At 41.1% G+C, this 14,854-nt stretch overlaps 1 protein-coding gene across 3 annotated transcripts in view; it reads left to right on the top strand.

The window, feature by feature from the left end:
• Positions 1-1,450: 1,450 nt before the first annotated feature.
• Positions 1,451-14,854, top strand: part of LOC117353635 (sodium-dependent neutral amino acid transporter B(0)AT3-like) — a 151,334-nt gene continuing 137,930 nt past the window's right edge. The window contains exons 1-2 of one of the 3 annotated variants that reach the window (XM_033929803.1): positions 1,451-1,711; positions 4,696-4,836. In XM_033929803.1, coding sequence (XP_033785694.1) covers positions 1,531-1,711; positions 4,696-4,836 — 322 coding nt within the window. In that variant the 5' untranslated portion in view covers positions 1,451-1,530. Of the gene's footprint in view, positions 1,712-3,093; positions 3,149-4,695; positions 4,837-14,854 lie in introns of those variants that run through there. The other 2 variants (XM_033929804.1, XM_033929805.1) reach the window with 2 other exon arrangements.

Genomic DNA, 14,854 nt, shown 5'->3' with positions numbered 1-14,854 from the left:
ACCTGGACTTCAGTAAAGCTTTTGACAGTGTCCCACACCGCAGGCTGCTAAGCAAGATGGAATCGATGGGGTTAGGAGAGACACTAACTGCATGGGTCAATGATTGGCTGAGTGGCAGACTTCAGAGGATGGTGGTTAATGGTACCCTCTCTAAAACATCGGAGGTGACCAGTGGAGTGCCGCAGGGCTCGGTCCTGGGTCCACTCCTTTTCAACATATTCATAGGGGATCTGACTCAAGGGCTTCAAGGTAAAATAACACTATTCGCCGATGACGCCAAACTATGTAATATAGTAAGTGAATGCAGTTTACAGAATTATATGGCGCAGGACCTGCTTACATTGGAAAGTTGGTCCTCAACCTGGCAGCTATGCTTCAATGCTAAGAAATGTAAGGTCATGCACCTCGGAAGCGGAAATCCATGCAGGACGTACTTCTTGAACGGAGAAACTTTAACTAGGACTTCAGCAGAACGAGATTTAGGAGTAATCATCAGTGCAGACATGAAAACTGCTAATCAAGTGGAGAAGGCTTCATCTAAGGCAAGGCAGATATTGGGTTGTATCAATAGAAGTTTCGTCAGCCGAAAGCCTGAAGTCATAATGCCGTTGTACAGAGCCATGGTGAGACCTCATCTGGAGTACTGTGTGCAATTCTGGAGGCCACATTACAGTAAAGATGTGCTCAGAATTGAATCGGTTCAACGGACGGCCACCAGGATGATCTCGGGGCTCAAGGGTCTCTCGTATGAAGAGAGACTGAACAAATTGCAGCTCTACACTCTTGAGGAACGTAGGGAGAGGGAAGACATGATCGAAACATTTAAGTACCTCACGGGACGTGTCGAAGTGGAAGATGATATTTTCTTTCTCAAGGGACCCTCGGCCACAAGAGGGCACCCGCTCAAACTCAGGGGCGGAAAATTTCATGGTGACACCAGAAAGTATTTCTTCACAGAGAGAGTGGTTGATCATTGGAACAAGCTTCCAGTGCAGGTGATCGAGGCAGACAGCGTGCCAGACTTTAAGAATAAATGGGATACCCATGTGGGATCCCTACGAGGGTCAAGATAAGGAAATTGAGTCATTAGGGCATAGACAGGGGGTGGGTAAGCAGAGTGGGCAGACTTGATGGGCTGTAGCCCTTTTCTGCCGTCATCTTCTATGTTTCTATGTTACCTATAAAAACTACAGACAGCAAAAGTTGGATGGGTATGACTCAAAGAGCTTTCTAGGTTACTGCAGACTTACTGTAACTTACACTAAAGGCATTTAACAGTTACTAATTAACACCACATAGGATTAGAATGACTACCATTTCCTCATTCCTCTTATCCTTTTTTGTTTTTCTTTTAAAAAATGTTCTGGCTTTCTACTCACATATACACTGCCTACACTGGTACTAGCAATGGGAAACTCCACCTTCATGTTATTAATTTCACAATGGTCTGTCTAGGTATATGATAACCCCAGGCAAAACATTCACTTTCAACAGAAAGTGAGTATCACAGATTTAGGAATCCACTGGGTTATGAAGATGTTGAAGGAAGCACATAGTGGCCTGTCAGTGGATGTGCCTTCTGGAATCCATAAAGAAGATGACAGACCAGCATGGGATAATAAAGTCCAATATCTTTTAACCTGCATTGGATTTGCAGTGGGTTTGGGAAATGTCTGGAGGTTTCCATATTTATGTCAAACATATGGTGGAGGTAAGAAAAGGGAGAAGTTAAGAGAATCACAAATATTTTGATAACATTTTATTATTGCTATTTTGGTTTTCATTTTCAATCAGTATATTGAAGGGCTGGATTTATAAGAAAAATTCTTATCTTCAGTAATATATGTGATATATGTATTCAGAGTATGTCTTCAAGAATGTTTGTATATACTTACATTTTATTCTATCAGGTCACTTCTTACATATATAAATCCAGACAAGAAAGAAAACAAGATATGTGCTAGTGAGACATCAGAAATTCAAAATCTGAGTTAAATTTATATAATTTCAGCAAGCAAAACTATGGGCTCCTTTTACTAAGCTGCTGTAGCGTTTTTAGCGCACACTGAAGATTAGCGCATGCTAACCCCCGCGCTATGTGGGAAAACTAATGCCAGCTCTATGGAGGCGTTAGCGTCTAGCGTGCACGGCATTGTAGCGTGCGCTAAGTGTGTACTAAAACCGCTACCGCAGCTTAGTAAAAGGAGCCCTATATCTATGCTCCATAGTTTCTATATTTACTGGAAATATATTTCTCTAGGTTATTTTATCATATTTTATTATTATATACAAGAATAATTTCCTTGATATGAGGATCAGATTAAGTAACAGTGGTTAAAAGATAGTGAGGAAAGGATGAAAGCTGAAATGTTTTTTTAAAGGGATTTATGGAGAGAATGAACACATGTGATTCAGTGTATTGATTTGATATACTGGTTTTGACAATTAATACTTAATACAATTAACAGTAACAAATGTGCTATGAGAGATATTCCAAATAGCTGATATTGTGAGAGAACAGGTTTCAAATCAAGAAAACAAGAGAGTAAAAGTTTAAAGAATGTAGGAGATAAAGAGAGGGCATTTTTTAATGACATCTAAATCCAAGTTTAGACGTTTATGGAGCACACACAAAAATTCAGTACCAAACATGCCCATTTTCAAAAGTGCAAACCATCTAAACTAAACTAAGCCTTAGGTTTATATACCGCATCTTCTCCACTGAAGTGGAGCTCGACACGGTTTACAGAGTTTAAAAAATATGGGAAGAGGGAAGAGAAAGAGTTTACACAGCATAAAAAGAGGGGATGTAATCAGGAGAAGAGATTATTATATGCTAGAGAAAAGCCAGGTTTTCAGTTGTTTTCGGAATAGTTGGAGGGAGTCCAGGTTCCGCAGCGGGACAGTGAGGTCGTTCCAGAGGCTGGTGATTTTGGAGAGGAGGGATCTACCCAGTTTACCTGCGTGGAGGATGCCGTGTAGAGAGGGGAAGGATAGTTTATGTCTGTGGGCAGATCTGGTGGTAGTTGGTGTCGGGGCGAGGAAGGATAGAGGGATTAGGGGCGGAAGAATGCCGTGAATGATCTTGAAAGCCAGGCAGGAGCATTTGAAATGAATTCTCGAAAGTACTGGGAACCAGTGAAGATTGGTAAGTAGAGGGGAGACGTGGTCATATTTGTGTTTAGCAAAAATCAGCTTAGCTGCAGTGTTCTGGATAAGCTGGAGTCTGCGAAGACTTTTTTTCATTAGGCCTAAGTAGATGGCGTTACAATAATCGAGTTTGGATAGGGTGATGGATTGTACAAGGACGGTGAAATGCTTTTGGTGAAAATAGGATCTATCTTTCCTCAGCAAAAATGGATGTGTTAGATGCATTGAGCACAATCTTTTTGAACCATTTAACCCCCATCCCACCCCCCCACCCCCAACAAAACACACAAAATAAGCCATTGGGTTGTAGGAAGGTCCAGCATTCTTAGTAGACTGGCCACACACATCCCAGCAAAGCAGTGGTGAACCTCACATAAAAAGGTCCAGGTACCATAGCCTCCTTATAGTGTATGGTGAGCCCTCCAAAACCCACTACACCAACAGCCCAAATACCTATAAGTGACCTATTTGTGGTACAGTGGGATTAGGAAGGGGTTTGGAAGGTTCACAAATTCCAGTGTAAGTGTAGTGGTTAAAGTGGAGTATGTTCCCGAGTCTCCACCTCTAAGTTTCTTTTTTAATCATTCTCCTCATGTTATCGATAGTCTCCCTTTTTAAAGTTGTGCTACTGTATTAGATTTCCTGTCCAAACTTATTCCAGGGATTATATCAAAGTCAATCATGTTATGATCACTGTTATCAAGCATCCCCAGCACCATTACCTCCCTCACCAATTCATGTGCTCCACTAAGAATTAGATCTAGAATTGCTTCACCTCTTGTCGGTTCCTGAACCAGCTGCTTCATAAAGCAGTCCTTTATTTCATCCAGGAATTTTATCGCCCTAGCATGCCCTGATGATACATTTTCCCAGTCAATATTGGGGTAGTTGAAATCAATCACTATCTTAATTGAAGGGAACACGATAACCACAATAATTCAAAAAAAACTTGTTCCAAAAAAGAACATGCAGTAAAGCACTCCTAGCAGGTGCCTATATATAAAAGAGAGACCCCAAAATCAGAACAAAAAGAAAAGAAGAAGTGGAGAAAAGACCTCAGATATGCTTCATGGATTTTAAAAAAACTCCACTCCTTCCTAGATGACCTACCCACATGGGGCACAAAACACGATCAATTTCTTGCTCTTGAGACTCTATTGATGAATACTCAGGCTGCTTGCACCAGGAAAACCACTTGAAAATGGCACAGCTGTAATTCACCATTGCCAAAAATGTAAATTTAACCATGGACTTTCTGTTCCCAGAGAAACGCCAGCCTCCAAGCTCTCCTGAACATGAAATTAGCTGAGTTCCCGTGTAACTGTTGTAATTTCGTCTTCAGGAAAGCTTGGAGGCTGGCGTTTCTTTGGGAACACATAAGTCCTTGGTTAAATTTACATATGTTTGCTTCTAGAGTGGTTTGTCTTTGGCTTATTTCTGATATTTGGTTTCCAGCAGCAAAATGTATTGTTTGGTGCAGTGTGTTGTTGCTTACATAAAGAGTAATACTAGCATTTTGATAATTCTTACTAATTTCATTTTCAGGAGCATTCTTGATCCCTTACTTTATTGCCCTCCTCTTATTGGGAATTCCTTTATTTCACATTGAATTAGCAATTGGACAGCGCCTGAGGAAAGGCAGCATAGGTGTCTGGTATGCAATTTCACCATATCTTGGAGGAGTTGGTATGTTGTACTATATTTATTTATTCAATTTTCTATATTGTTCTCCCAGGGGAGCTCAGAACAGTTTACATGAATTTATTCAGGTATTCAAGCATTTTTCCCTGTCTGTTCAGGTGGGTTCACAATCTATCTAAAATACCTGGGGCAATGAGGGGATTAGGTGACCTTCCAGGGTCACAAAGAGCAGCGTGGGTTTGAATCCAGAACCTCAGTATGCTGAGACCAAAGCTTTAACCATTATGTCACATTCTCAGACATAGTATAGTAAAAGATAGCATGGCAAACATTTATAAAGATGGTAAAACATAGTTAACAAAGGGGTCCTTTTACTAAAGTGTGCTAGCCATTTTAGCGTGTGCACAGCTTCGGGACGCTGTCCCTGAAAATGGGACATTTTGGCATCCCGAAGCGGTGGCTCGGGACAACGTGATGGTCGGTCCAATAACGGGACTGCCCCGTTGAAAACAGGACGTATGGTCACCATAGGTATGACATATTGCGAATATAGTTTGGCAAAACATAGCGCGGCAAACATAGTATTACAAAGCATGGCTAATATAGTATGACACGACTTGGCAAAAATGGTAAGTCATGCATGCAAGCATGTATTTCAGAGAATAACCATTTTACATAATATATTGTAAATTAAGTTATCCCGCACCAAGGATATCCTTCTGGGAAACTTACAACATAAAATCCGGTAATACATATAATAGGCTCACATTTCACATATACAGAAATTTAGGATAAACTGAACTATAAATTTTTATATTAAAGAAGGGATAGGAACACACATTAGATAACTTTGGGCTCCTTTTACGAAGGTGTGCTAGGGCTTTAACGCGCAGAATAGCATACGCTACATTGCCGCGCACGCTAGACCTTAACTCCAGCATTGAGCTGGCATTAGTTCTAGAAGCGTAGCATGCGCTAATTTCCTGCGTGCGCTAAAAACGTTAGTGCAGCTTAGTAAAAGGAGCTCTTTATGTTTTGCAAAACTCTACCATTATACATCTTAATATTTGTTTTACATCTTTACGATTTATAAGTGTCTTCAAATAAAAAAGTTTTAAGATAGGTCTTAACTTATCAAGAGTGTCCAATAATCTTTGAGATATTGGTAGAGAATTCCAAAGTTTGGGACCAGTTCCTGAAAAAGTGACAATTCTTATGTGTTAAGGCACAATTTCTTGATATATTGGAATTCTAAGATGGTCTTGAGTTTCTGACCTAAGAGATCTTGATGGTATATATGGGTTTAATAGATGCATAAGATACAGTGTCCCTGTGGTTAATGTTTTAAAAACCAATAAACTAATTTTACAAGTAATTCAGTGATTTATAGGTAGCCAATGGGCTTCCTTCATTGAAGGGGTTATATGATCGAATTTCCATAAATTATAAATTAATCAAACTGCTGTATTTTGAATTATTTGGAGATAAAAAGATTTAAGAATGCACTGATGAAGAGGTAGATGTCAAATACTTGGTGGCTAAGAGATTTTTACCCTAAGTGGTACTGCTGATTATATGAAGTTTGTATTTGTCCTCAAGATTTGTGAGTGAAGGCATTGAAATTCTTGAGGTTAAAGATTGACTTGCTGAGATTTTGATTTGATATACAAGGGTCATTTCATAAATAATGCTCTATTTTTTTAAATTTAAATGTTTTATTTTTTTTTTCCAAGTATTTCTTTACAGTCTTTCAATATAGTCTCCCTGCTTTGCAATGACCGAATCCCAAGGTCCAGGAAGATTCATTGTTATATCCAAGACACCATTTTAGGTCAGTTGCCGAATGGCTTGGGTACCGGTGGAAGAAAGCTCTTCCAGAGATACAAAATGATGTCCATGCATAGGTTGTTTCAACTTTGGAAAAAGGTTAAAGTTTGGTGGTCTCATGTCTGGAATTTAGGGAGCATGAGGTAACACCTCCCAGCTGTATTTGTGTAGTTTTTCAATGACATTACCTATGTGCAGGCGAGTGTTGTCGTGAAGAATGAGTGGCCCAGCCAAGAGCAACTGAGGTCGGGTTTTGTGCATTTTTTGCAAAAAATCATGATAATACACTGCTGTGCCACTTCATCAACATGGAACTTTGTCTGTGATGATGATGCCTTCAAGATCATAAGCAAAAATCATCATTTGTTTGAATTTTGATTGAGCTCATTGAAATTTTTTTGGTTGTGGGGAAGATGGAGCTCTCCACTCGTCATTGAAAAACTACGCGAATACGGCTGGGAGGTGTTACCTTATGCTCACTACAGTCCAGACATGAGTCCACCAGACTTCGACCTTTTTCCAAAGTTGAAACAACCTATGCATGGACATCGTTTTGCATCTCTGGAAGAGCTTTCTTCCACCAGTACCCGAGACATTCGGCAACTGAACAAAAACGGTGTTTTGGATGGAATAATGAAGTTTCCCAGACATTGGGACTCGGTCATTGCAAAACAGGGAGACTATATTAAAGGATTGAAAAGAAATACTTGAAAAAAAAAATAAACATGTAAATAAAAAAAATTAGTGTTCATTATTTATGAAATGACCCTCGAATATTATTGAGTCAGTTTTATTTTCCCTCCTGGAAAGCCTTCTACAATTTATTCTGCACTCAGTGGCTCTTCAGGCTTGCACTTTCTGAGAGGGGGCGCTGGTGAGCCCGATGAGGTAGGCAGCCGGCGACGCGAGCTCCGACGGACCAGGCTCAAAATCACTCGAAAACGTATCAATACGGCAGACTACTGCAGCGCATTTATTAACTGAGCGGTGGGTAATGGCTTCCAGCAAACCTGGTAAACGCAAGAGCGCCGAACCCTCCTCGCCGGCGAAATCAGACGGGGCTAGGGCAGACGAGTCTGCTACGGCGGCCATTTTGTCCGAACTCCGCGAGATCAAAGACCTTCTTGTTGACACTAAGCAGGATATCAGTGACATGAAAACTGATATCGCTGCATTAAAAGAAGAATTTGCAACAGCGCAGGCATCGGCAGCCCTTTTGGAGAACAGGACCACTGCAGCCGAGTCCTCTATTAAGTCTCTACTTAAACAGCAGAACCGCGTGGCTGCACTGGAGCGTGCAATTGAAGAAGCTGACAACCGTGCACGAAGGTCCAGTTTTCGTCTTTTGGGTCTCCCGGAGGGACGGGAAGCGTGTGACCTGGTGGAATTTCTGGCGGTTCTCCTCCCTCAAATTCTACAAATGAATGATGATATCAAACTTGACTTTGATTGTGCTTTTAGGCTGCCACAGCCTAATACATTTCACAAGAAATATCCCAGGCCTGTTTTAGTCACTCTCCTCCGACATCAGCAGGTTATTAAAATAATGCAACATGCCAAGATGCATTCTCCTGTCACTTTTGAAGGGAATAAAATATTATTTGTTCCTGATCTGGCGAAGGAAACAGCGAAGAAGAGGAAATCATTGTTGTCGTATCGGCCCCAATTAAAAGCTATGGGAGCCAAATTTGGCATGCTGTATCCAGCTCGCATGAGGGTCACCTTTAATAATACTACAAAAGATTTCCTGAATCCCGCTGACCTTGCAGACTTTATTGAATCAGTGAAGCCTACCACCATCGATAAAACCTGAATCAGGCAGTAGTATACTATGTTCAATTTATTCTGTATTGTGCTAACGCTGTTAACACCAGTTGTGCCTTTGTGTTGCAGTGCTGCTGTTTATTATTATACTACCTGGTCTGTTGGAGCCCTGCTGTTTAGGGCTTCTCTCTTGTCAGCTTTCTGACCCATGGTGTCGTTTACCTGTTTGTTACAGTTTACTGTGCTATTGCAGAATTTCAAATTTGTTACTGTGCATTTCAGATTTTTACTTATTATGAAGGGGCTATTTGCTTATATATGGATATACATATATGTACCATTGCTGTGTATTAGCCAAATTGCTAACTCAATGATTCCTGCTTTCACTGTTCTTACATGGCATTAACATGTTTTTCCCTTAATGTGAAAGGGTTTCATAATCCAATAAAGAGGGTGAAAATCCTGCGTTACACTGAACAATACAATCCGGATATTGTGTTCTACCAAGAAACTCACCTTACTGCCACTGAAGCTCTTAAGGTTGCTCCCAAATGGGCTCATGTTCCGTTGTTCTCCCCTTCGGTGGGCAGGAAGAATGGAGTTTTAACACTGATTCGCAACCGCCAGGATATCAGCATTATCTCCTCATCTCATGATATGGAAGGTCGTTGGATCAGGGTCCAACTGAAAGTCGGGCATAGCTTGATTCAGATTTACAACATATATGCTCCCAATCAAGATTGCCCTTCCTTTTTTGAGACCTTAGCTAATGATATCAGTTCTGTCAGCCACCAGCCACTTATACTGGGTGGAGACTTTAATCTAATTCTGAATCCCGAACTTGATAGAAAATCTAAGACCGCTTATAAGAAGTCCAAGTCTTGGTTCAGTTTACAGGACCTTCTATATAAATTAAAACTTGTGGATCCATGGCGCTTGCAACATCCAAGAGCTGAGTCATTTACATTTTTCTCTCCACCTCACACTTCTTATTCGAGGATCGACTTCTTTTTGATAAGTTACTCCTTAGTATGCAAGATGGATACATCTGAAATACAAGCTATTTCTGTTTCAGATCACTCTTCGATTACAATTGCCTTTGTGGATGTAGCTTTGCCGAAAACTTCAGGAGCATGGAGATTTAATTCATCTTTGTTATTAGATCCTTTATTTAACGAGACCATTAATACTCATATTAAAGACTATTTTACCATCAATAAGATAGAGGAGACTTCATGGCAAATTACATGGGATGCGTTTAAATCTTACATCAGAGGCATTATCATTGCCTATACAGCCAGGAAAAAATCTGAATCCAAAAAGCATCTGAAATTGTTAGAGACTCAGATTGCCGCCTTAGAGTCTGCTCACATTACTAATCTATCTGATATGAGAATTCAGATTGAATTAAACAAATTAAGATATGATTATAATCTAAAGCTCAGCACTGCTGCAGCTTCAGAGGTTCTTCTTCAAGCATCGCATTACTATGCCACGTCTAATAAGGCTGGGCACCAACTAGCTCAATATCTGAAACTGAAAATGGAACGCACAACTATACCAGCTATCAAATCAGACACTGATAACTTACTCACAAATAATCGAGATATTTGTCATCAATTCCTTTTCTTCTACCAGGATTTATATCGATCAGAAAATCCATCTTCCTCGCTAATAGATGAGTATCTTTCAAAATTGGATGGTCCTAAACTGGTTGAAGATGATGACCAAATTCTATCTTCGCCACTTGCACTGGATAATCTCAAGGAAGCATTGAACTCCATGGCTAAACGCAAAGCTCCAGGACCGGATGGCCTCTCAGTAGAATTCTATGTAGCCTTTCAAGAGACTCTACTACCGATGCTTCTTTCCTATTTGAATCATGTCATTGTTCAAGGAGAGGCGAGAGGCTCCATCACAGAAGCAGTGATTATTGTTTTACTGAAACCAGATAAGGATCCGTTATTTGTACAACACTACAGACCTTTGTCACTAATAAATGTCGATGCCAAGATTTATGCGAAAGCTCTGGCTTCTAGACTACAACTTGTGCTACCTAAAGTAATCCATGCGGATCAAAACGGATTTATGAAGGGTCGTCTTGCAAGTGACAACTCTCGACTTTTCTCTCACATCGTATCTCAAGCCTCTACCTCTGCGACTCCGTATGTTGCCATGGCTCTAGACGCGGAGAAGGCTTTTGACCGTGTGGAATGGTCATTCATGTTTAAAGTATTATCGTGGTTTGGCTTTCGAGACACATTCATACGAATGTTGAAGGTGCTGTACTCACATCCAACTACTCGGCTCAGAATCAATGGAGTTTTTTCTGATGCTTTTTCTCCATCGAGAGGTACAAGGCAAGGCTGTCCCTTATCACCTTTACTGTTTAATGTGGCCTTGGAGCCTCTGCTACTTGCTATCAGGGCGAACTCCTCCATCAGCGGATTTCAAATAGAAGATTTAACCTTCAAAATTTCAGCTTACGCTGACGATATTCAACTGTATACACATTTGGACTCCTTACCAGCTGTTCTCCATACGATTGGAGCCTACTCCTCTGTGTCTGGATATAAACTTAACCCGACCAAAACAGAGGTCATGCCGCTTTCCGGAATACCATGTGGTGTTGAAGTACGTGAATTACATCTCAAATTCACACCAAATAAATTGAAATATTTAGGAGTGTACTTTGGACCATCTATTGAGGAAACTCAGGAATATAATATAAATTACATCATAGACATCATAACTAATGTTACCTCTAAATGGTCACCCTTGAAATTATCTTGGTGGGGTCGATTAGATTCTATAAAGATGGTTCTAGCTCCTAAAATCACATATGTTTTGTCTATGATTCCTTTTCTTTTCCCCATTGCAGCCTACAAGAAATTTGAGTCTGCTTTAGTTAAATTTCTTTGGAACAACAAGACTCCTCGCATTGCCTTAAAGAAATTAAAATGCACCAAAGATAATGGAGGGGTCAACTTCCCTAGTCTATATGATTACCACTTAGCTTTTTTGTGCAGACAAGGCTCTCTTTGGCTTAAAGATCCTCATGAAACACATATGCCTGCTTGGTTGAAACTGGAACATGCACTATTCCCTGAGGAACACTTTATGTATGCTCCATTTGCTTCAGTGAAACGTAATTTTCATGACAATGTAATCCTTTCCTCTACTAAAACTGCTCTGTTAGAACTGGATTCTATAGCATCTGTGAAATGGAATGACACCACCAGTGCTCCTTTGTGGCATAATCCTTGCCTGCAAATTCAAGGTCAGTATATGGAGTGGAAATCGTGGAGAAGGAAGGGTGTTTGGTCCATAAAACAACTATTAAAAGATCTTGCCTTCTTGAATTTTGACATATTGGCCAGACAATATGAGTTGAATACGTCTCATTATTATCAATGGTTACAGTTGCGCCATTGTATATCATCTTATCTTAAGAAGAAATCTTTGGATATTGCATTACCGACTATACTTCAATGGACTGAACTGATCTCTTCCGGTAGAAGTCAGGCCTCAACTTGGTACAAATTACTTCATAAACACAAATTTCTACCACCTCAGGCTCTGTATGATATCTGGGCCATTGACACATCGGTGCCCAGTGGACGGTACAACTGGGAGGAGATTTGGCTGTCTTCTTTTAAGGCTTTGAAGTCGTCTGCCATATTACATAATGTTCTGTTTTTATACCACCGAGCGTATTGGACTCCATTCAAATTATCTAAAATAGGATCTGAAAATTCAAACAAATGTTGGTCCTGTCTAGATGCTATGGGCACTTTAGATCACATGATTTATTACTGTTCCATGTTGAGACCGTTTTGGTCGGATATGTGGTGTACCATATGTCAGATATTACCTATATGTGAAGAACTTTCGTTTGCTATTGTTATTTATGGAGCAGGTGCTCTACAGAAGAGTCAACTAGATAAATATGAAACCCGTTTGCTTAAATGTTTATTACTCATTGCATTTAAATCTATTCTGACAAACTGGAAGGACTTCTCGTCTCTCCATCATAACTCTTGGTGGAATACTGTTTGCCTGTTTTCAAAATATGAACTCATTGCTGCTGACAAAACCAACTCTTCTCGTGCATATGATAATGTGTGGTCTCCTGTTTTGTCTTATTGCAAGTCGAAATAAGCAATCATTTTATTTTGTGTTATTGTTAGAGAGGTTCATTCAGATCCCAGTAAATGTTATAGATGGCTAAGCTAGCTATAATTGCTATAATTGCTATATTACTGATATGTATGCTTCTCAGAGTAATTAGCTTCTAATTAATAATAATAATATTGATTGATTTGCACAGTCCATACTCCATTGTATTTATTTAGTAGCACATCTTGTTATTTATTGTTTATATTTTTGTGTTTTCAAATTTCAATAAAAATGATTGAATTTAAAAAAGGCTTGCACTTTCTTTGGTCAGATTTCAAACATGCAGTGAACTATATGAAGATATTCACAGAAATTCACTTTGGTTATAATTCACATATTTCTATCTCCCAAAAAGGAAAAGAATAAGGAGAGAGCCCTTGAAATATGTCTTTATTTGTAATGATGTGAATTTAATGAGTATGCAAACTTCATCTCAATCTTTTTCACCACAAAAGACTTGTAATTGCTCTAGAATTAAAGGGTCATGTCTTTAAATTATATCTGCAAAACAATATGAGGCTCATAACAAAAAAAGTCCAAAAATCGGCCTAAGTCTGTACTTGGACGATCAAAAAGACAGATCGTCCAAGTACTGATAATCAAAACTGGTTTTAGACATATCTAAAACCAGCTTAGGACTTTTCACTGCCTCTGTATGCCCAGAGTGAAAAGGGGCATTTTTGGAGGAGTGGATAGGGTGGGAGGTGGGTGGAAGGTGGGCCGACCTAGACTTAGTCGTCTGGCAGACATAACCACAAAGGTTTGACAGGTTGCCAGACAGAACTGGGAAGGGGTCAGGCCCGCCAGTCTGCCGGCCAGAGGGAGGACCCATCCGGCCAGCCATCTGCTAAGGTTAGGGGGAGTCCAGGTAGGAATGGAGAGGGTGTTCATGGGGGGGGGGGGGGGCGCAGCCTATTAGGGGTTTGGGGTGGGGGGTTGTCTGGCAGGAGGGATTGGGCGGCGATTGCGTGGGTGTTTGGGGGGGGTCCAGCAGGAGAGATTAGGCATGTCTCCTGCCGGGAAACATTCGGGAGGGGGGGGTCACAGGGGATTGCAGCAGGAGAGATTGGGCATTTCTCCTGTCGTGATCGTTGCGGAGGGGAGGGGGGGAACGGTTCCAAGATATGTCAAAGAGCTAGGACTATTTGCCCAAACGGTTACATCAACTGCTAAATGAATGGTGAAAAAACTATTGCACCACCCGTATTGTTCAAATCAAAAGTGGGCTACAGCCAGGGCAGGATTAACCAATAGGCCAAGTAGGCATGTGCCTAGGGCCCGAAATAGTCAGGGGGGCCCGATGAAGGAGGGCATCAACATTGTTTTTTTCCAAACGGCGATGGGCCCCTCCAGCATCGATTGGCAAAGTGGGCCCCACCCTAATTGGCAATGTGGCCCCCCCCCAATCAACGGAAAGTAAGACAAGCAAGCAAGGTGGGTAAGAAAGGCAACAGGAACTGTAAATGTGCAAGCGGTGCTGCTTGCTCAAAGCTTCCCTCTGACGCAGCTTCCTGTTTCCGCCTGGGCGCAGGGTGGGGTGGGATGGGGCAGGGGGCCCAGTGTACTTGTGTGCCTAGAGGCTCTCGATGAATTAATCCTGCCTGGCTACAGTGCACGCTTTTTCTCTCAACTTCGCCCAGTTGATGAAACCGTTTGGGCAAATAGTCCTAGTTCTTATATAAAATGTTAGCATCACATTTTTTACTGGCATTTTTAACAGGACACCAATCTTGTTACGATGGTTGGATTTTCATCATGCCCCCTGCGACCTATAAGGATCTCTCCTGGTTTCACATGTTTTGCACTTATAAGAACAAAAGAAGTTGCCTCTGCTGGGTCAGACCAGAGGTCCATCTCGCCCAGCAGTCTGCACCCGCGGCGGCCCATCAGGCCCATGACCTGTATGGTGATCTTTGCCTGAACCCTTAAATCCCCCTTGGTCTCTATCTATACTCTCTTTATATCCCATCTCTACCTCTATGTGTATCCCTCAATCCCCCTATCTTTCAGGAATTTATCCAATCCTTCTTTAAAACCCCGTAGTGTACTCTGTCCTATCACAACCTCCGGCAGCACATTCCAGGTGTCCATCATCCTCTGAGTGAAAAAGAACTTCCTAGCATTGGTTCTAAACCTGTCCCCTTTCAGCTTCTCCAAGTGCCCCCTTGTACTTGTGGTCCCCAATAGTCTGAAGAATCTGTCCCTTTCTACCTTCTCGATGCCTTTCATGATCTTGAAAGTCACTATCATATCTCCTCTGAGCCTCCGCTTTTCCAGGGAGAAGAGCCCCAGC

Source organism: Geotrypetes seraphini, chromosome 2 (assembly GCF_902459505.1).
Source record: "Geotrypetes seraphini chromosome 2, aGeoSer1.1, whole genome shotgun sequence".
Lineage (NCBI taxonomy): Eukaryota > Metazoa > Chordata > Amphibia > Gymnophiona > Dermophiidae > Geotrypetes > Geotrypetes seraphini.
This window is presented reverse-complemented; position numbering and strand designations above follow the sequence as displayed.